Source organism: Anomalospiza imberbis, chromosome Z (genome assembly GCF_031753505.1).
Source record: "Anomalospiza imberbis isolate Cuckoo-Finch-1a 21T00152 chromosome Z, ASM3175350v1, whole genome shotgun sequence".
Lineage (NCBI taxonomy): Eukaryota > Metazoa > Chordata > Aves > Passeriformes > Viduidae > Anomalospiza > Anomalospiza imberbis.
In genome coordinates this window covers 73,057,393-73,079,967 of record NC_089721.1, presented here as the reverse complement: position 1 = coordinate 73,079,967, position 22,575 = coordinate 73,057,393, and the positions used below count along the sequence as shown (strand labels likewise).

Here is a 22,575-nt window from a genome sequence, read left to right as displayed (position 1 = left end):
AAAAAGAAAACCTCACAAAACCCCTCAAAATCTGATTCCCAGGAATTTTCCACAGAACTCAACTATGGTGAGATCTAACAGAAGCTGTTGACTGAGCAGCAGGTCACCACTGGCACAGGTAATGAGGTTACACTTGTATTTAGGGACTTAGACGTGGATTTAGAAACCCAGCCTCAGGCACATGGGTATGACAATACCACAGTCTTGCTCTGTAAAATGTTTAGACCACATTTTGCTGCTTCGAGCATTCCATAATTAAAAAAAAAAAAAAAAAAAAAAAAGCAGCATACTTTTCCCCAGAATGAGCACTAGTGGGAACCTCTGCCTTTTATGGGTGCAACAGCACGCTGCATCTTTGCAATATGGAATCTACTGGCGCTCTCATCACATACTTCAGCGTAAATCCTGATTTTTCATTGACTTCCAGTGGCCCAGAGTCTCTGCAGTAAATCTATGCCTCCCACCTATTCCAGTTTCAGCTCCCTTTTGCACAGCATTTTTTATTCAAATCAATACTGTACTTTCAGAAAATATTAAAAAACATGCAAGACACAGTGCTGCACTACAAGCACACTACAAAACTTGTACATTTTCTTTTTCTAAACAAAAGGCCACAGATACAGGTTCACCTTTGCAGTCCAACAACCCAGGAAATTAAATACTTACACTCTCACTCTGGAAAGGGTTTAGGAAGTTTCCACCCATCTCACTGTCATCCCTGGGAGTGCCAGGCTGGTTGCTCATGCTCATATTACTGGGAGAGTTCTGTTAAAAAAGATTACAAAATACAGATTCAGTGCTGAAGGTTTTGGTTAATTTCCAGCCTCATCAGGTGAACCCAGGGCATGCTCCACACAGAACCTGGTGCACTCAGGTGCACGGTGCAGTGCACTGGGCCTCTCAAGGACGAAAAATCAGCCCCAGCAGGGTTCTGCATGATTCAGTCACTAATTTTAGTCTGTTAAGCAATGTTCTCTTCCCTGAAGCAAGGATTATTTACCTGTGCCTCATTTTCAGGCTGTAGCCAGCATCTGCTTCTGCTGAAGTCAAGAAAAGCTATAAAAGGCTGCAGCAGGGATATGAGGAAGTTCTGTCACCACATTAAATCATGTGGTTGAATGCAGCCACGTCTGTGAGCCCTGACATATGTGAGTTATGGTTATGTGCTTAAAGATAGACAAAAGATGTACTCAAAGGCAGGATGGATCAGGTCTGCACTGACCTTTGCACAGGCCTGTGCCTGAGGGCTGCTCGTCATGGTCACAGCTCACTGAAATAGTAACAGCCTAAAGCCTTCCAAAAATTAATTGTTACTCTTTTCCTTACAGAAGTGCACAGTGATCTCTGCAACTTCAGAAGGAGAATGGGTGAAACAAGGTAATTGCCACAGGAATTATTGTGCATCAACAGCTCACACATGGTTTTTGTACACACTGCCATTAGCCAGGTGCTCTTACAAAGCTGCTTTGCAGTACCCTGCCATGCCCGGACCACGGGCAATCCTCTTTCCATCACTGCTACATCTCCTACCCAGAAGACTCATGATGGAAAAGGAGTAGGCAGGGAAAAGGAGGAGTGAAGCCATGGACCTCATAATGAAATTCTTACATCTATGACAGTTCTTTCTTTGGGGTTTTGTTTTTTTTTTTTTTTTTTTTTTTTTAAATTCAGAAAAATGGAATGCAATATAAACATAAATACCAAACTAATTACATACATGATGTGCAAGCATCTGCATCTCAAATGCAGCTCAGAGAGTTGGGTCAAAAGCCGTGCCTTAGCCCTTCTGCTTTCTTCTGTCTAATTCACTACTTCCACAACTGTGATCCTCAGGGCCACTGGGCAACAATGTGCATCAAAGACAACTAAAGCCTAATGAGGTTATTGACATCAGGTAATTAAGTCTGCTCTCCAGCGAAGCCAGCACACCAGATATCCAGGGACCCACAGCTCAGACACGGTTGCACCTATTGCCTTGGCTCTGCCACTGCTGCTGTGCCTTCAGCAGCATTAATTCAGGGGAGCCCAAAGTCTGTGTTCCACAGGAGGTCAGGCTACACAATCACATCACTCCCCCTGGCCTCGACATCCAGCAATATACAGGCCTTGTCACATCTGTATTATATGATGCTCCTGCACTTTTGCTCGTTCCTGGGGGATCTTCCCCCTTCTTTATGTTGCTCTGTGTAGAACTGAGCTTTGACATTCTGCCATTGCTGCAGCACGCCAGCCCCAAAGGGCCAAATTCCTGGAAAAATCCCATTTTAGTGACTCCCCCAGGTTATTTTTGTGGCCACTTGGGGTCCAGCACTATAGCTCCAACTGGGATTTTCCAAAGCAAGGGTTCCCTGGTGACTGCACAAATTCCATGGGCATTGCAATAAATACAGGTTATTAATGTTTATTTAACATGCATAATTTCAGTTCATTTAGTGACCTTGTCTGAACTTACTTCATAAAATTCTTCATGTTCTGCCGTTCAGCCAATTTAGTCAAAATCTTTTCTACAAAGCTATGAATTCTGTGAGCTGTACTGATTCTGCCAGGACTAGATCCATTTTCTATGGACAACTGTCTTACAGGCAAAATTAACAGCATTTTTCTTTTAATTATTTAAAAAACCATACAGATCAAATGTTATTTCCATGGGTTATTCGTGCAGATTAATGCATTACGAGACTTCCAGGTAAATTGTTTAGGACCCAATTTTCAGAGCTGCTGACACCTGTACCAGCACATACTGAACAGCTAGAAGTGGAACACAGGCTTTAAAAACTATCCCATGGGAATGCAAATGTTTTGGGTTTTTTTTCCCTTTAAAAATGCTGCAGTTTGCAGTGAAATAGTGAAGAAAAAACATAGACTTTGATTAACAATGTGCTGTATGCTGGTCATCTCACAGGAGGGTTTTACTGAATCCCTCAATGCACAGCCCCGCACAGCACAACTGAGGCAATGTGGTCTTTTCCACCCATCACTTAATGTCACGAAGAGTCTGAAAATGTTATAAAATTTAACAACACTGTGTCCTCTTTACTCATGCCCCTTTACCAATACCACATCAGCTTATTAACTCCTAAGTTACTGATGATCACACCCACAGCAGTTTTATTTTTACTGAAGTAATGCATTCAAGTATTGTTTTTGTAGATGCAAAATCTCTGCAGATTAAACTCACATCCTTTTCCAGCTATTTAATGGCTGGGGTATCAAAACAGTGCTTCTTCTGAAACTACTTCTTAATCTAGTTTTTGGAAATTTATCCTGAGGATTAAGATATTAACATTACCTTAGAGAGGTGATAAACCCAATCCTAAGGATTGCAACACCCTAAGGAGATTGTCCCACATTTACACTTGACTAGAATTGATTATTAGAATGGTTTTCATTTATTTTAAGAGTATCAAAGACTACAACATGATCAATCAGATTATGAACTGGAGGTAATTATATAAAATATAGATATGATATAATAAAGGCACATCACAAAAATATTCATAATGGAGACAAAGGAAATGAGTTTAGAGCGAAAGACTCAAAATTCCAGATATTTGACTAGATACTCACTTTGGAAATACTGTCCATGTCTCCTGAGCCTGAAATTAAAACAGACAATTGCTCAGTTAGTTTTGAGCTGAAGCTAATACAATTTTTTTTTCATAGGAAATACATAGTGCAACATCAACATTTTAAAAAGCAACCAACTTTGTAAAAGTTTACAGTTGGTACAGAATAATCCACTTAATCAGTCTGAGGCTCCATCAACTTCTACAAATACTGAGCATCTCTTAGAAGAAAACGGATGATCCTGATGAGCTGAGTAATGGAAACCAAATAAAATTAAATATAGTGAGTGCAAGACTATTGAAAACAGAGGGCTTTTCTCACATGCTGTAGCCCTCACCTCAGGTAAAGCAGGGAATGAATTTCAGGATGGACGAACAAAGAAAAGCTTTTGTTTTTAGCAGCAAAAGACATGTATTTTCAGGAAAGACAAATTCTGGAAGAGTACTGTGTACAACCCTAGAAGAGTATCACAGCAAATCAGTCAGAAATGGAGAAGACTGAAACAGCTCTTTCATACAGCCAGGCAAATGAGGGCTGAGAAGGAATATGATTTCTCTCTCCAAAAACATCAGATACATAGATGTTACCAGGAGTTATTCTGTCATGGCCCAAAAGGTTAAATTATGTGCTAGGTACATGTAAAATCCTCCCATAACTGTTGCAATTTAATTTTTCATTAAAATGTACATCATTAGTAGATAAACCAACTATCCATTTTAGGATTGTATTAGGTAAAGAAAGGCTGTGAAAGTGTCCCTGTGTAAAGTAATCTAAAATTTCAGGGACATGTTTCCTAAAACAAAGAAAGTAATTCTCTTTAGGAGATAGAGGCCTATGCTGAATTGTTATTGTTCACAATAAGTCTGCTCACTGAGCTTCAGTGACTTTCTTCTTCACTGCCTCTTCAAATCATTCCCTTCCTCTTACAGATGTACACAGAACTTTCCCCATACATTTTAACACACTGTCTTCCACAGAACTCCATGAATTAGTCACAGAAAATAGCACTGCCACTGAGAATTCAGCATGCTGGCAATATTTACTGTTACCTAAGGATCCATTCATATGGTGTGAGTCCATTCCACCCAGTCCGCTCATAGGTACATCTGAGCCCGGCCCCAGTGGAAACTACAAAAGGAGCAGGCATTAAAAAACTGCGCAATTATTTATCACACAACCTAACAACGAGAAAATATTCCTTGGGAGAAGGGGAAAAAAAGTAAGGACAAATCCTCAGCTCTGAATGAGAAGAGACTCTCAAATCCCATTCAGATCTTTAAGAGAAGATGTCTCGTGAAGACTGAAAGCCAGCAATTTTTTTGGTCAATCTTACGATTTTTGGAGACTCTCACCTCTGTAGGCTGGAATTCAACACGGTAACAATTTATTATTTACTTCAGTGCTTTTGTATGACTTTTCAGACTGCTGCTGGCAACTCAGCCCCACTGAAGTTATAGTGAACTTTTATAACTCCCTTAAATCCACCAGCTTTCAAACCCCCCCGACCTATCCTAAGTTGGAAAGCTCCTCATCACCTTCACAACCTGAGCAGTTTCTGTCCAATTACATAATTAACCTTAAATTTAGCTCTTCACACACTGAAAAGATACTACCATTATAGCCAAACAATCTGCAATTTACTGCTTAATGACTTAGCATATCTACATATATTTATTTTTAAGTTCCACTGGTGTTACTTTTCCCCAGAGGCCCATAACTGAAGAGCCACCCATAAAAATGGAAAGCTTAGCAATAACGATAGCTGCTGGAAACACAGTGTTTGGATAAACAAAAGGCTGCACTACTCAAAAAAAAAGGTGTAAGAAAATTCATATTTACATTAGGTCTGTTGGGCCCAGGTGGCACAGCGTTCATTAAAGTGTACATGTTGTCTCCAGAGTTGGTTGAATCTGTAATAAGATATTATTTTAAGCGCTAAAATACACTTTTCAATAAAATTACTCACCTCATACATTTCCTGTCATTTTGTTCATATTATTACTGTGTCTCAATCCCATACACAGTGGCAATATAATGGCAGATTTTATTCTCTTTCTATGCACTGCTGCCACACAACAGGGCTATGAAAAGAAATAATTGCCATAGTCCCCAAGTGAGTACTTCTGGGCTCCAGCTTTATGCATGACTGTTAAAAGGTTTATAAATCACCAAGAATCTGTAACTCTTTAATTCCTAAAACCCTGTTTCCTGGAGTTCTAAATTCCTTCACTCATCTTCCATATTATCCATAGAACAGGAGTTTGTTTCTTATCAATACTTCCTGTAATTTGTTTCCTATCTGTAATAAATGATAAAACACTTCTCCTTACACAGACTGAGAGTTACAGTTTTTTTTACTCTCATCCCTGTCAAGTCCGTATGATTTTGAATATAGCCAAGTCTTCAGTGCAAAGATCCTTCACTCCTGAGGGAGGCTTTAGCTGATCTATCTTCATGGTACAGCCTGGTGCAGTGCTTGCAGAAAAACCCCAAAATGACGAAAACTGAAAGGACAACGACCTGACAAAATCTGTACACAACCCTAAGGGGGATAGTGTGATTAAAAAAACATATTGGCAACTCTGTAAAATCAGCATCTGCACAGAAAATAAAAAGAGCTCAGCACTCTGCACCCAGACCCTCCACAAGCCCATTCCACACCCAGTGCTCTTCTGTGTACAACAGGAAGATAAATCAAGGATTTTGTCTACTGATTAATGTTTCCAAGATGATTTTCTAAGCATTAATCCAAGCAAATAATTCCACTACATACAGAGCACTACTTATCACGAGAACATTCAAAAATGCTGTCTGAGGAAAAGGGGAAATAGAAAAGCTTTTAGCCTGAAGTAAAATCAGCCTATTACATTATTTTTAATATTCAGTGAGGAAGGCAAAAAGTTCTTTGTCCACCAGAAACTTTTGCAACACACATCCCTGGCTGTCCCCAGGTTCTGGATAAAAACCTGTCTGCTATCCTGGCTCATGTCAGAACACACAGGGGATGGCTGGGCTCTGGACTCTTTGAGCTGTTGGTCTCAGAGGTGAGTAAATACCTTGCCAAAACTCACAGGTAGCCAATTTCTAAGTGTTTTCATGCTTTGGAAAACAGAACTTCAAAATACCTTTACCTTAGGTTGCCTTTTTTGTTTGTTCTATTTTTTTTTGAGGGGTTTTATTTGTTTTGGCTTTGATTTTTATTGTTATGCATTTAAATCCCTGGAATTGCATTCAATGAAGTAATACACTGGTGCAGTAAGTTTTCATGGCCAGTTAGGAAACTTCCCTACCCTCCTGTACTGGCGAGGTTAGCAAGTAGGGGAAAAAAGCCTGATACAGAAAATATAGACCCAATAACCCAGTTATCTGAATCTTTATTAAAAAACCCCAAAAAGTGTGCTTCCTAAAATCCCTTACAATTTTGTTGTTTCCAAGTATATTTCAGTACCTGCAGGACTAGGCATGATGGGTGTTCCTGGTGGCCCTCCACCTCCTGGAGGACCCTGGGGAGAGTAAAAATAGTCAGTTAGCATCAGTTAAAAGGTTAGAAACAGCCTAAAACAGACACACAAACCCCACCCCCCCACAACAAGGAATGCGTATTTTTTAAAGTTTTGGTTATTTCCATGTCACAAATTTGATCAAGACTAAGAAACACAAAATGCTCTGGCTGTTAAACAAGAGTTTTAGAGTTCTTTAAGATTTCTCCAGGAATTTTATTCAAATCACCCAAATTATTTACTAAGAACAGAAACATAAAATCTTGCTTCCTGTGTGTATTGAACCCCTTCAGGTAACATGAAAAACTACCAAATTCCACTTTGGTAAAAATGCCTACATCAATTAAAAGTCAATAAATATTGACTTTCCATAATAAAATACACATAGACTGCTAGTAATAATTATTAATTTCACTGCCATATGGCTATTACTGTACTTTATCTCTTTTGTTAACATTTAAAACAGCAGATATTCTCTTTCAGACAGGGATATCTTTTCAGTGGGAGTGATTTCAAGGGTCTGGGTTTTCTATCTCCTTACAGGGTGTCTGCCCATGTAATTTTTGCCTATAAACATTTATTGGTAAATTTATATCCACATTTTATTCATATCCATATGACTCCCTAGGCATCACAGGCTCTCCATATACTTTTTACCTGCAGACCTGTGTACTAAGCTCACTTAATTGATTTTTAAGGGCTCTCTGTGCATGTTTTTCAACATCACATAAAGAGATGTAGGAACAACTAACTGATAATTTATGAGAAAAGTGACTTGTCTTCATTAAGTTTTGCATCTCATTTTAAGTTAGCTTTTACTCTCATGGTTTGTGTTTTTTCTTCTCTTAGAGAGTTTCTTGGTATCAACTATTTTCACTCTGAGAATATAATTTCATTTATTTATAAAATGTATAAATTTGTATATACATATTATATATGCTTGTATATTAGTAGATAAGGTTTTATATTCTATATATTAATACATTAGATATAGATTAATCTTATTAAGTTCTCAAAGTGAATAATTCCAGATTACAAATCTTTTCACTGAAAACCTTTTTTAAGAGCTCTCCAGCCCATCCCTCATCCCCAAACATTTTCTCTCTATGAAGTCAAATATTCCAAAAATGTCTTTTAAATTCTTCAACAATAGAATGTGGCAAAGCCACAAAACCTCCTCCAAACAGAGAGAGGTCTGTGAAGTTCTGCATTGAAAGAACTGATTTGGAGACAGCAAATATTGGCTGTTTCCACTAAGTTGGGACAAAATGAGGCTTATAGTTACAGACATTTGCAAGAATCATAACTTTCCCCCCAGGTAATTGTCTAAATAAATGACAAAACGAATTGCTTTTAATTATATACTTCTCCCTCGTCACCCTGTGACACCAGCCCTGTGCATGTGATAAAAACAGAATAAACAATCTGCCTCAGAAGAGCTCCTCGGCCATACAAATAACCTGAGCGCAACAGCAGCAGCAGCAACCATAAAGAGTCTAAAATAATAAACAAAGTTAATCTCTAGTGACAGAGACAAAATCCAGCATTAACACTTCTGTCCTGCAGAAGTTCAGAAACTCTCACACAACATGGTTTTCCTGAGAAAGCCAAGGGGCTTTTTGTCCTTCATTATCGCAGAGACCACACTGGATTAGGTGTAGGAATGTTTTCTGAAGTGAAGCAGCACTGAGGGCAATCTGGAGCAGGCTGACAACGATTCTGGTGATGAGCACCCACATCTGCCCCCGAGGGGGCAGGGAAGCCTCGGTGCAGGCCAGATGTTCAGCCCCAGCCAGCACACGGGGGCTTCCCTCAACATCTGGGCTGCTGATCCCCTGCCCAGATGAGATGTGATGTCCAACAAACACACACAAAGGCACTCACCACGTAGTTCCCAGGAGAGGCTGAGGAATAAGGTATCTGTAACATCAACAGAAAAAACAGTGATTTTTTTGGTGCCTCCTGCAGCTGCAGGTGAGAGCTGATTCAATTAGAGTAACTACAGACACAGCTAAAATCATGGGGGGAAATTCCTCTGCTGTCAAAATGAACACCTCTTTTCAGCAATTTCAAAATATTGACTATAAAAATAATGAAGTATTAAAATGTTAAGGTATAAGATTACTAAGGCAATTTAGTCTATAAGGTTTATGGACTCAGGCAGCACATACTTGCATTTCAGTCAGCAGGACTTCGGAGTCAGCCAAGCATGACCTGAATTTGTATGTTCTAAGAGATACCTAATGTTGAATACAATCTTCACCATAAAAGGAAAAGAAGCTACCACTTCTTTCACCTTAGAAGATACTGGAATTTAGTTCCATTTTTTATTTATGTTTTTTTAAGGACAGTGTCCTGGAGAAATCCTGTGAATAATCTGGTTTTCTTTTCTGCTATTGCCTTTTCTGTTACTCTCCCCAAAGGGACACAGGCCGGTGATGTTGTGGGAGCAGCAACTGCACTGACAAACACAAATTTCTCTACAGACAACTTGTGAGCCAAATTACTGTTACAAATAAATCTATTGTTGAACTTGCCAATTGATTTCAGGGACTGAAAAGACTTTATCAGCTAAAAAAATATCTATTTTAATCGCGTACATGCAAAAGAAAATTGAAGCATTTCACTAGTACAATTAAAAAGCCAAATTGAGAAAAGCAGGAAGAGCTGTTTAGCAGGGCAAGCCAGACCCACCTTATCCATCTACAAGTGCCAAAAATGAATATTTTTTAAAGCCATGATACATGATCCCTGAATGAAAATGAAGATTTTCTGCCTTCTGGAGGAATTCCAGACACTGCTGTTCATGTAGGATCCCAGGACAACCTTTATCTTACAGAAGGGCTGGGCCTGGCATGAAGATACTTCCCTAAATACAAGAGCTGTCAAATGTATTTATGATATTTACTTACAGAATTGGCATTGGTTGGGTTTGGCCAAGGTCTACCACCCCCAGGACCCCTGAAACAGAAGAAGAATGATGAGACACAGAACCATCCCCATCCTCTGACCAGCTCTGAGGAAAAAAATCTGAATAACCTGTTTCCGGACGAAGAAAATGGCTTTTTTCACGCTAAAGTGTGTTTAAAACTGTAACTACACTAAGTTACAATGCAAGAACAGAATTTTTGTTGTTGCACTGCTATTCAATCATTTGGTGAGTTGATTAATTCATTTACCACTCAGAAAATAAATTCAAGTCATAAAATAAATAAATGCTCAGTCATAAAACCAGTAATCTTGCTCACATAATTAAGCACATGCCTGAAGTACTGAGGATGCATTCATTTCCTGTGGATCTAGAATACTGCAGTATAGTCAGGTTCATTAGCAAAACTTGTGCCATTAGCCAATAAATGTTTTGGGAACACCTAATTTATAGAAGAACAAGCCATACAAAATACGTTGCTATGAGCCCTGTGTGGTGATGAGGATGATGATGATGATGGCCACGATGATAACAACAGCAGCCATGATAATAAATGTCATGTATTACACCCAGAAAACCCTCAGAGGGTTTTTCCCACAACTTCTGCTGTTATTTTAAGTTTCTCACTCTCACCCAGAAAAATATTTTGGGGGTGAGGCTTCATCTCATAATAATCCAGAGGGGACTCACCAGAGGTAAAACCTCCATGTTCACAGACACAGTGGAGAAATCAGTCTCAAACCCATAATTATTTCTGGGAGTACCAAGAGCTCCTGCTTGTTTACAAACAAGATTTAATCACTTTTTGAAGGCCCTGACAACAGAGAGGCAGAGCAGATGACAAAACTTTCACATTTTCAATGGCCTTTTGGCCTCATTAGCTGTAGAAAAGCAACATTAACCACTGCAGCTCACCAGGCATGGGAGAGAGAGTGAAAGAGAAAGAATCACCCTTTATTAATGAGTTCTGAAAGTTTTAAGACTTGCAGAAATAAAAACTATTAAGTGCATACACTGCCTGAGGGATTTAATATTGAATCTTATTTTTTTTATTACATTGTTGATTAAATGCTAAAGGAGCAATCTCAAAAAAAAATTAACAGAAAATGTATTTATTTCCACTGCCTTTATTGTTGGAATGCTGGAAATCAAGAATGCTGGTATGGTCTTTTCTGCTTCATTCAGTGAAAGACTGAGCAGGGAAATGCTCCTCAGGTCAAATAATCAGCAATTTCTTCTCTGCTGATAATCACATAGTGAAATATTACTTGTTTTTTTTTTTCCCTTGCTGTTCTTTTTCTTATTTTTCATTGGTTTATTGGATCGTCTCTTTCAGAAAAATCAGGAATATTTGTAAAAACACTTAAAAGTCTGTTTTCAGCCCAAGCCCTCGCACTCATTTCTGTGACACGTACTGACTGAGAGACACAACTGGGTTAAGCCACAGGAGTATGGAAACTCAGAAATTACACTGAGACAAGGGAACTCACCTTTCATCTAAAGAGCTGTTGGAATTTTCAGATTTATTGGACAGCTTTCAGTATAGACTTAAAAATCACTGCAGCAGATTCTGCTGGAAAGCCACATGGATTTTGTGGAGCCAAATGCTTATAAAACACACATAAAACCCCCCAAATTGCAATTTTTAATATTTTTTTTAAATTGCATGCAAGCAGGACTTTTGTCTTTTACTAAATGTTTATTTTGGAAGCACCAACAAGGTCATAAAACATAACCATACAAGTACCAATTCCAAAACACTTCACATAGTCTCTGGTGCTACGACCAATTTTTTTTTTGTGCTGCAATTTTTTTTTTAGAGTTTGTCCTATAAGTGTCAATCCTGGCTTGAAAAAATGTAAGTCTGAAATTCCAGTTTCCCAAGAGGCAAATATATTCCATCAGGAAATGAAACATCTAGACTTGAGTTTGTGAATTGAAGTTAAAAGACAAAATCACACCTTTTCTTTAATTTTTTTTTTTTTGAATCTGAGGCATGACTGAGATATTCTTAGTGCTTGAGACTGCACTGCAGGTCACACAGGGTGTTAAAAATCACCAGTGAAATGTAACACTGCTCCCTGAAATCTGCCTTTTTCTTCCAAAAACTGGCAGAGACATGAAATCTTCCTAAAAATGGCAATGCCAAGTTCCAACTGAAAAACACTTACAGCCTAAAATGAAGTTATTCTGTGGAAGAACCCGGGCTGGGCATCGGCTGCGTCCAGCAGAAATCCGATGGTGTTGCTGATGACCAAGCAAGGAACTACCCAGCAGTGCTGCGTTTGTGGATGGTATGGACCGAAACGCTGCCTTGTGAGCCCTCAGGCTGCCATTTCTGACCACAAGGAACACTTTCTCACCCAGAAAAACTGTAACATTTTATTTGGCAGGTAGTCTGCTCTCAACCAAAGCAGCTTCCATTTGCATTCCAAGGAGGAAAAGCTGGATTTTACACGGCAGCTGTTTCTGTGGAGCACTCATTTTTGCACTCGAGAGTGCCAAAAATCCAAGAAAATGAAGAACAGAGCAGCGGGAAATTGTCATGTAAAGAAAACACTCAGGTATGAAGGGAGATCCTTGTGTACAGTTGAAATGTGATTTCCCCAGCTGACCTACACTGGGTAAGGGTGGGGGAGGCACATTTGGGTTCACCCTCTGCCACTGCCCCCAGGCCAGCCCTGAGTCTGAGGCCTCACAAATTCAGGAACAGCAGTAAATTCACAGTAGGAAAACACCCCCATGTCCTGAAAATACAATTCAAAGAATGCTGACTCAGAGCAAGCCTTTGATAAAATGTATTTACAAAAAGCAGCAATAGAAGTACTTCAATCCTTCTTCTCTCTTTCTGGTAGGCCAGGAAATCTTTTTGTCATACAGAAAACTCTTTTCTTATTTTTCCTGTGTAAACTCTCATTTATATGAATAAATAATTTCAAAATGTCTTATCTATCCCTCAATTTACTTCTGGAAACTTAATTTCCTTTTTTTAATACAGTCTCCTGCTGAGGAAAACCACTACGGTGCCTATACTTGACTCACACTGAAATTCTAATGTTTAAATATTTTTTCCACATCAATTTAATTGGAAAACATAAATGCCTACCCTCAGGAAGGCTCCTAGATTTGTCTTAAATCCCCATATGTGATGTATATGATACAGCAACACAAAACTCCAGATTTTAATTTATTTGCTTAAAGATTTCAATACGTGTCTGGAAATCTGAAAACCAATTAGAGGTGTGGTGGATTTTTAAAAATTACATTATATAATGTATATATTCTCTACCTCTTTGGCTTCTTCAGGGTGATAACTTTTTACTTGACATGAAAATCATCATTTCTTATTTACATTTTCTAAAAAAAGTAGAGTAAAAATGGGTATCTGTGATATAATGAGAAAAGCATATAGAAATCTTTACTGCTTTCTTAATGCTACATTGGAAGTATTTCTACACATTTAAAAGGGGGGCTGTCTTCAGGGATACAAGGTGCAACACCCTGCCATGGCTAAATTCATGTTTAGAACAAATCTGAGCTCAGATTATATCCATTTTTACCAGGTGATTTTCCAGACCCAGAAATACACAGAAGAACTGACAGAAATACACTCATATCTGTAAAGATCCCCTATCTGTTTAGACTGGAAATAAATGCATTTAAGAAAATAAGAACTGCAGCTGAAGAAGACTTTCAAATCAATTGTGTTTTTCCTTTTTCTTTTTCTTTTAATTAGTTCTAGACAAAGGCTACTTTGCTACAATTAAGTATGGATTTATTTTACAGAGAAAAAAACATTCCTCACAAGATATTTAGTAAGTAGAAATAATTATAAATAATATCATTTTTAAAAATGCATACATGGATATATCAGTGATTATACTGACAAAATATTCCCAGTATTTGAAGTTTTATCTGTGAGAAAAACTAAGAATTTGTACAGACTTGTTAGGACAGTCAAGGCTCCTGTAAGACTGTGGGTTCACTTCTTAAAATTGCACTCATTGGTCATCGAAGCATGTTCTCCTTGCCTTGTCTATCCCAACTGCTCCTTCTGCAATGCAATAATGGCATTTTCTAGGTACAGTAGGATTTGTGTTGTGCTTACATGTTCATCCCAGGCATCCCCGGGCCACCTAAAGCGTTCAGAGGGGGTCTCATGGCACCTCCATAGTTCTGCAACGACAACCAAGGGTCAGACTACCACAAAACAAAAAAACAAAACCAAAGAGGAGGGGGAAAGAAAGGACAGCAGGTTAATGACATCCCTGTGCAACTGCTGCCAGGACAGGCCATGCCATTCATGCTTTCAGGATTCCCTGACTGTTGACTAAAAATTGGGATCATTAACCCCGAGGAGAAACAATACAAACAACAGAAATTGGCTAAGAATGGTTAACATGGTTTCGGGGGGAATTGTACTATTTACACATACTGAGCTCAAGTTAATGGCCAGCAAGGGTCAGGTTTTATAATGAATTCAACTTCTAAAACAAGGCAATTCAAAATGAGAGCCCCCTACAAAGATTCTGAGATATCAGATGGTATTATTTCTACCTAGATTTCATTACGTTTCTGTAAAATTAAACCACATGATATAACTTTTCTAATGTACCGTTACATTTCTCTTTCCACTATTAAATTCTAATAAATCACAGAATCCCAGGATGGGACCTTAAAGCCCATCCGGTGTCACCCCTGGCCTGGGCAGGGACACTTTCCACAACCCCAGGTCTGTGATAATCAAAATGAAGTATATTCAATATGGTAAAGAATGCCCTAGCAATGCTAACAAATTAAATTCCCAGCGCCCCTAAAATCTGCATTTATGTCCTGATATCATCACCAAAGTTTGACTGCACTACTTACAGAAAAATATAAATTACACCCATTTTTATTCAGTGGAATAGAAGCAGAACAATCTGTCTCACCTGACGATCTTCCACCTGTAATTACTGCTAATCCTAAGCAGATTTACTCCTTTGCCCTAAATAACAGCACTGCCTCTAGGGCCACCCATACAGGTGTCCTCTCAGAGCAGTGATGCTCTCTGCAGAGCCCAGGTATTTGGTGATCCAATTATGGGGTAACTTGTGAACTTAAATTTTGTGGACTGAAATTTTGAGTAGGTTAGGACGTTGAGTGCAACAGAGAAGAAGCTTACAAAAATACCGAAAAAACGGAAAAAAAATTATCCTTGTAAAAAGTGCTATGAGATTTGCCTGCAGTGTGACTAATGGTGCTGCATAAAGGATCAGCTCAATCTCATATGGCAGCACAGCAGAGCTTCTCTTTTACCTCCAGTACATTTCAGGGCCACATAAAAAAATAGCAAAAATATTTTATTTTACATTTATTTATGTTTAGCTGGCCACTAAGTGAAGGTTGTGAAGAACTGCACAACTGGTTTGTGGCAAGAAGACCGAAAATTGTACAGAGAGTTGTGAACAGACTTGGAAGACAAAGCTGTTCAATAATTTAGAATTTAGCTGTCATTCAAACAGGAAACCACCAGGGAGGTTATCTGAAATGGGGAAGCAAAAATGCACAGGGTGGGCACAACAAGCACACTGTGAAACAAAACACTGGCAGCAGCAGTGAGGAGCACCACCACCCTCGTGCTGCTCACTGGAGTGCTGACAAAACACAGAGGAGCCTCCTGGATTTGTGTTCCAGGGTGCATCAGGACGTAAAGTTTGTCCCCTGCCTTGTCCCTCTGGGACAGAGCCACAGAGATGCTGGAGGTGCACACGGGGACAAATGGTAGCCTGGACATCTCACTTTACACTAAAATCTCTGCTGCACGTGCCAAAATGTAGATCAACAGTGGATGAAAGAAAAGCTTTACAGAATTTGGAGAGGTATTTCTGGCAAAGTTAGAGAGTTTTAATCTTTTCCTCCTAAACAGCATAATCAATGAGGAGGAGGAGGAAACACCTACTCCACTCCTGGTCGCCCTTGCCAGTATCAGTCTTTGATTACAACACACACACTTTTCTAAAAAAATGCAAGTAAAGGGATTCTTCTTTTAATTCCAAGTATCAATGAAAGTGACAGATTTTTCATTTTGATTTTGTACAGCAGCAACTTAGAACAGATGCTTTTTTGTAAAACTGGAGGTTTGTTTTAAAAAGAGATTATGAAAACAAGTCCTGGGCTTCTTCACGCTACGCAAAGACAGAGAATACAGACTAAATAAAGGCCTGTCACTAAGGATAACCCATCTGTAGAAAATACCTGTGGTCCTAATGGCACCATTCCCCTTGGAGGAGTCATCCTCTGCATCGGCCCACCCATGTTTGGATGACCTGCAAACAAAATACAAAGTACATTATATTTATATATGCAGTACACAATTGCTTTAATTATGCAAGACACAATCACCTTCTACAGCTACTTTTAATGAATCATCTCTTCCTATTTAACAGAAAAGCCCTAAGGATCTGCAGGAAGAAAGGTGCCAGTTTGTGAGGACAGCACTGTGGAGAGGTCCCACACTCACCCTGCTGCCGTGTGGGGTCCATCCCGCTGGGCAGGAGGGGCTGACTCCCCGGGACACCTCCGAGGGCCTGAGGCAGGGAAAACACAGCATCAAACCACAGAATCCCTTGAAATTCATGTTAAAGACACAACACACACGTTTCATTACTAATTCCTGGATGCTTCCTCTGAGTCAAGAGTTAACGTGCTTTTAAATTCCTACATTAATCTGCCCTCTGGGTTTACTGAATTAGGTTTAAAGCTCCTTTTTACAGGATTTTACCTGCAGCTGGGTCAAGTAGAAAAATACTTTTATGAATGGATCTTTGTAGCTGATCCATGAGGCACTATTTAGCATTTCAAAGCACCATCATATTTTCAGTAAAAATGTATCTTGAGTGAGCAGAATCTCAGAATGGTTTGGGTTGAAAGGGACCTTAAAGCTCATCTCCTTCCAACCCCTCTGCCATGGGCAGGGACCCCTTCCACAATCCCAGGACCAAACTACCACCTAATCTAAATTTGGGTCTTAAAGCAGCACCACAATAGTTTATTGTTTCCACACCCTGCCCATCCATGGCGTACCTTGAGCAATGTCAGAGCTGCTAAGGAACCAATTCGTGAATTTGCCAAAATGTGAATGTAGCAAGAGCTGCAGTTCACTGGGATTATGTGATTATCTTCCACTCTGGACTGAAAATACCACAGTGTGCAGACAAAATCACTTCTGAAACCAAACCTGCAGGCTGGCAGTGCTTCCAGCCACCACATCCCACCTGCCAGGATTCACTGAGCTCGGGCACAGAGGGTGTGAAACCCAAACCCTTGGCTCGGGGGCTCAGACACCTTTGGCTAAGATAGTACTGGCAAGTGCAAAAATCAGGAATGCACTGAGTTACAGCAGTAAAATGTTACCAAATATTAAGAGCACTGCACAGATGATCACTTCATCAAGGTTAATTAAGTCCCCCTCTGCCCTGGTGAGAAAGTAGCCCTGGTACAGGTAACTTCACCTGATCCCAAACATCACCAGATAGAGCAACACCTGCAGAAATATTGCCACCTGATACATCCAGCTCACTGAAATGTAGGTTTCATAACTTCTGGTGATAGTGTGTCAAAAGTAATGACAAATTTGTTGCAACTGTGTTACACAAATATAAAAAACAGCCAGAAATGAGGCACAGTATGGTATAGTGTGGTATAGTGAGGCATAGAGTGACAATCGAAAGGTAGTCCTGGAAACCAAAGATGAACCAAACTACCTGTTCCATCTATCCTTTCTACCTTTCCCAATATTGTAATTGACCTAGTTTTCATCTCAGAGCTCCACTGATGCTTTTCTGTCTGCTTGTCTTTAACTTTTCATCTGCTGACACCCTTTCTCCTCCTCTACCTGCACTATGGAGAACTTGAAAACACAAATGGTCTCTACTTCCAGAACCCTCTTCTCACAGATGGGCCAAAAAAGGTCCCTGCTGACGAACAGCAGCTCATTACTCATCCTTGTCTCGCTGGCACTGCACATCCTTAGGTGGAGATGAGAGAAAATTGGGAATTCAGTGCTGTTAGAAAGTCCTCAGAGTGTCTGGAGGAGCCACAGAGCACTTCATGAGACCTGTTTCTACCAATAATCCCCATATTTACCACGGAATAAATATAATTTGTATGTCCACCAGAGATGGGCAGGGAGTGAAGCATTTGACACAGAACTGAGTACCACAGGGACAGAACCCTCAGCCTTACCTGGTTGGGTATTCTGAGAGGTGGCCTTGGGCCTCCAGGGTACCGGGGGGACATGAAAGGCTGCAGGGAGAAAAGGAAACACTGCTGAATAACCCCACTCATCCTGTAAAGGCCACCCTGTGCCACTGCCACGCTCACACCCATCCAGACTCAACACTCCCACGGAGAGCTCTGGACATTGTTCCACAATGTTTAGCAGTATTACATAAATTCAGAGATTCTCAGCCAACCCATCTATGAGGATAAATCATTTAACAATTTGTTTCAGCACTTGTAAGTGCAGAATATAAAAAACTCGAAGCATTAATAGTGAAAAAGAAACCATAATCAGACATCTCTACTTTCCACTGGAGAAGGGGGAAAGATGGAACCTTGGAATAGAAAACGAAAGCGTTCTTGGGAAAGTTCAGAGGTAAGGAAGATCAAAATAATTCACAAACACTTTTCATTCACTTCTTCATAATACAGTGAAAAGCAACACAAAATTTAACCTGTGGGGGCACAGATTCCCAGTTCCTGATGCAAATATTTAGAATTTTGCTGTTTTCAGTCACCATGTCAATTCAGTGCTGCACTCCTGCCATCCCTCCCTGCTCACACACTGGCTCTCTCTCTATTACATTTATACCCAGATTTGGGTAAAAACTGAGCTCACTTTATACCCAAATCTGGCACACCATCCACACCTTGTGAGTTTCTGGTGGCTCTTGGCTACCCCTGAGCTACCTCACAGCCCACAAACAAGGTAATCGAGTGGTACTGGCAGCAAAAACATTTAACTTCTCAGCTCATTCCACCCCGAAGTGTGGCAAGAGCCTAGAAATCTAAAAAGATGAGTGGCAAATCTACAGGAAAAAGGCACAAATATTTGACTAAACAGAAGATGAAGAGGATGGCTTTGGCAAGCAGGAGTACCTACAGCTCCAGAAGAAAACGAAGAGATAAAAGTATGCTGTGTCTGAGCACAGGGACAAAAAGACCGATTTAGACTAGCAATAGCTAGCAGAGAAACTGCAATTATTTTACCAATAATTACTACTGGAATTTTTCCTATGATCTTACATCAATAAATTAATGAAACCTTTCACATCCGGGAATCAGATGAAAGCTGAAATAATGTAACCTACATAAACACTCAAAGCATTCAAAGTAGTGCTAGAAAGCAATTTAAAGTACAGAGGGTTTACAAACTGGAGAAGAAAGTTCAATAACAATTGTGAATAGATTAATAAAAAGATACTTGAAATGATGTGCTGTAGAAGAGGGAGGCTCCTTTGTGCATTCTCTGACGGTGAGAACCTCTGATAAGAAAGAGAAAGGACTGTGCATGTGATGAGGCCCTCGTGAAACAGTAGAAGTGTCAGGAAATTAGAATTTCAACCATTTCCACAGAGGTCAACCCAGTGCAGCCACTCCAGCGAGGACCCTGGGTTTGACTTGTCTCCTCCAGCAAATGAAACTCAACTTTATTTACAGCTGTGCAGCTCAAAAAAAGGGAAACCTGAATTGTCTCTGAATTCAGCCATGTTTAAAGAGCAGAACCAGCCGGCTAATATGCAATAGCAATAAAAAAATAGTAATAAAAAACCTACTCCTTCCACGCTTACAAGGATTATATACTGTAAATATTCATGTATCTGTGTATTCCTCTTACACCCAGGTGGAGCTGCCATCAGTGATAAGCAGATTTCACGCAGTTCCTATGGCTTGGCTTACCACAAAAAATGTGACCATTACAAACTTAAATATTCTCATTTTTGTGTCAGTGACTGAACTTCTCCCTCTCCACTACCAATATACCGTATAAATCATATTGTGTTTTGTATATATTGTTTGTCCACAGAAAGGTTCCACCAAGAGGTTTCAAGACAACAAAGAAATTCTGTCCAACTTTTTAATGAAAATGTATTGAATACTCTCAGCTTTTCTTGGCAGCGGGAGTAGTTTTGAAGTCCCCACACATTATTGAGCACAGGATTCCGAAAGACACAAACTCAAGCAGCAGAATCTTTGTGCCATGTATTTATTCACCCATTCCCTTGTCATTTCCAGAACACCTGCCATTTAGTCTCTGAACTAGCTTTACTTTAATTTCCTACTCTCTTTTTTTTTTTTTTTTTTTTTTTTTTTTTATTAGGAGCTGCTGGAATGTCCATTACAGAGGAACCACTCTGGGCTTCCATTTCTTACAGCAGGCATCCCTCTCTCCTCGACTTCTTGGCAACTTCTTCTTCCCCTTCTCCTGCAGCACAAACACCCCTGAAGTTACTGGGCTCAGAATACTGGGACTAAATTAAAACCAGTGCCCACAGACCTTGAACTGGCTACTCAGATCTTGTTTCTGAAGGTGAAAGTAAAATTTTTGCATGCTGAAGACTTGGACATTTCTGCCTATTACCTCAGCCTAAAATTCAGCAGTTTAAATGGATGCTCACACTGAATTTTCAGGAAGACAGACTCTTTATTTGTCTTGGAGTTAAGCTTGAAAAATACTCAATAATGCAGCAGGCAACTTCAGCTGTGGGGTAGGAAGGAGACAGAGGGACTAAAATCAACTTCTCCAATGGAGTTCAAAAACTGGCAGACATGATAAGGTGTTAGGACAAGCAGAAGAAACACAAGAAAAATCAAAAGCAAACAAACAAACAAACCAACAATAACAATAAACAAAACAAAACCCCCAAACAACCCTCATGAAAAACCAACAAACCCTCCAAAAACCCAAATAAAAATTCCCAACAAAACAAAAAACCCCAGCAAAACCCAAGCAATGAAACAAACAACACAAAACAACAAAAACAAAGCAGAGGACATATAGAAGACCCAATCCAATCAAAAAAACTACCTGCACAAACAAAACCAAACCTCCTCAAAACTAAAACTAAAAAAACAAAAAAACAAACAAAACAAAAAAAAAACCACCTCAAAACAAATCCCAACCAAAGCCTAATAATCAACCAAAAAAAAAAAAACCCTAAAAACTAAAAACCCTAAAGATGAATAAAACAAAGAAAGAGGCAAGCAAGCCAGATCTAAGCCACTGCTGAGATGGAGATGCCACCAATGTCTGTTGGCAGCAATATATCGTAATTCCTACCCACAGGTACAAAATTCACTAATCTGGCATCACAAAAAGTATCCTGAAGGCTGCCAAGCCTGCAGGTGAGAGCAAAGGAAGAAGAACCTGCCACTAAACTGGGTGAAAAAGAAGCCAGAAAGGAAAAACCTTTCATGTAGTCACCGCAGAATATCTGCGTCTACCAACTTACAGTGAAGGTTAAAAAAAAAACCCAAAAACCTAAAAGGAGGACAGTATTATAATACTAGAATAATAAAGATGACACAAAATAAAGTCAAGATGTGAAATGTTAAATTCATTAAGCTTCCTGCTCTGACAGCAACACTTGATGTAGAATTGCTAACAGTACTTTAAAGAAAGGCAAGTTCAGGAACGTGAATGATGGTGCCAGAAGCTGTAGCACTTTCTGGTTATCTCTCTGCTCATGAATTATCCATCTGTGTACAGGGACAGCACAGGGTATCCATAACTTGTGTGTTTAATGGAGGTCTGAGAGGTGTGTGTACTGTGCAACATCAAAATCTTCTAAAATCCTATTTTTCTTAGTTCTCAACACAACAGAAAATAAGTTTGTCAGTGGGAAAGTGTTTGAGGAAGCAATGTTGAAGCACAACAGCCTCTCTGCCCACATTTTGGTGCCAGAAAACGTGATTTTACAGAAAGTATCCAGCAGAAAGCTGATGCCATCAGGGCACAGAGGCTGGGATGTTTCTCTGCCAGTCATGCAGTTCTTTTTTAGTTGTTCAGGAGACTCTAAAACATGATGTGGATCAGTTTTCACTTCCACCCAATAGTGGTGAAATAAGGAATTCAGGGAGTGGTGTTCTGCTAAGCATTACATACTTCAATAAATCTCTTGCTTCCTTAAACTTATTTCCCTTCCAAAAGCTGGGAGTGTAATTTACTTCCTTGCAGGTACAGGTTTCTTGCACTGGCATTTTTATCCTGCTTTGCCTTATACCTTTACATTTACCAATCACATTTTGTCTCACATAAAGCTGTAAAATTTACAACAATCCACAGCCCAGAATATTTAAATATTTGAATATTTAAATTCCTATTGAGACTTAATTGACTGTAAATATATTGACCACAAATTAAAGATCACATGGTGAGACACAGCTTCACACTTGGTGAGGAGAAGGACTGAAATGGCAATAACTGATTCTTATAACTCAGCCACCAACAGCACAAAAATAAACACCACTTATCCTAGCAAATGAAAATGGAACCACAGACCTTATTCGTACACACTACAAGTGATCTTAAATTAA

General features: G+C 39.5%; 1 protein-coding gene across 5 annotated transcripts in view; it reads right to left on the bottom strand.

Moving 5' to 3' along the window:
* The window catches only part of SSBP2 (single stranded DNA binding protein 2), a 129,580-nt gene that overhangs the window by 6,895 nt on the left and 100,110 nt on the right, over positions 1-22,575 (bottom strand). For 3 of the 5 annotated variants that reach the window (XM_068177580.1, XM_068177578.1, XM_068177582.1), the window contains 11 exons: positions 18,223-18,282; positions 16,499-16,565; positions 16,234-16,304; positions 14,105-14,196; positions 9,980-10,028; positions 8,952-8,987; positions 7,016-7,070; positions 5,407-5,477; positions 4,617-4,695; positions 3,568-3,596; positions 667-765 (listed from right to left, as the gene is read on the bottom strand). In XM_068177580.1, the coding sequence (XP_068033681.1) occupies positions 667-765; positions 3,568-3,596; positions 4,617-4,695; positions 5,407-5,477; positions 7,016-7,070; positions 8,952-8,987; positions 9,980-10,028; positions 14,105-14,196; positions 16,234-16,304; positions 16,499-16,565; positions 18,223-18,282 (708 nt within the window). The remainder of the gene's footprint in view (positions 1-666; positions 766-3,567; positions 3,597-4,616; positions 4,696-5,406; positions 5,478-7,015; positions 7,071-8,951; positions 8,988-9,979; positions 10,029-14,104; positions 14,197-16,233; positions 16,305-16,498; positions 16,566-18,222; positions 18,283-22,575) is intronic. The other 2 variants (XM_068177579.1, XM_068177581.1) reach the window with 1 other exon arrangement.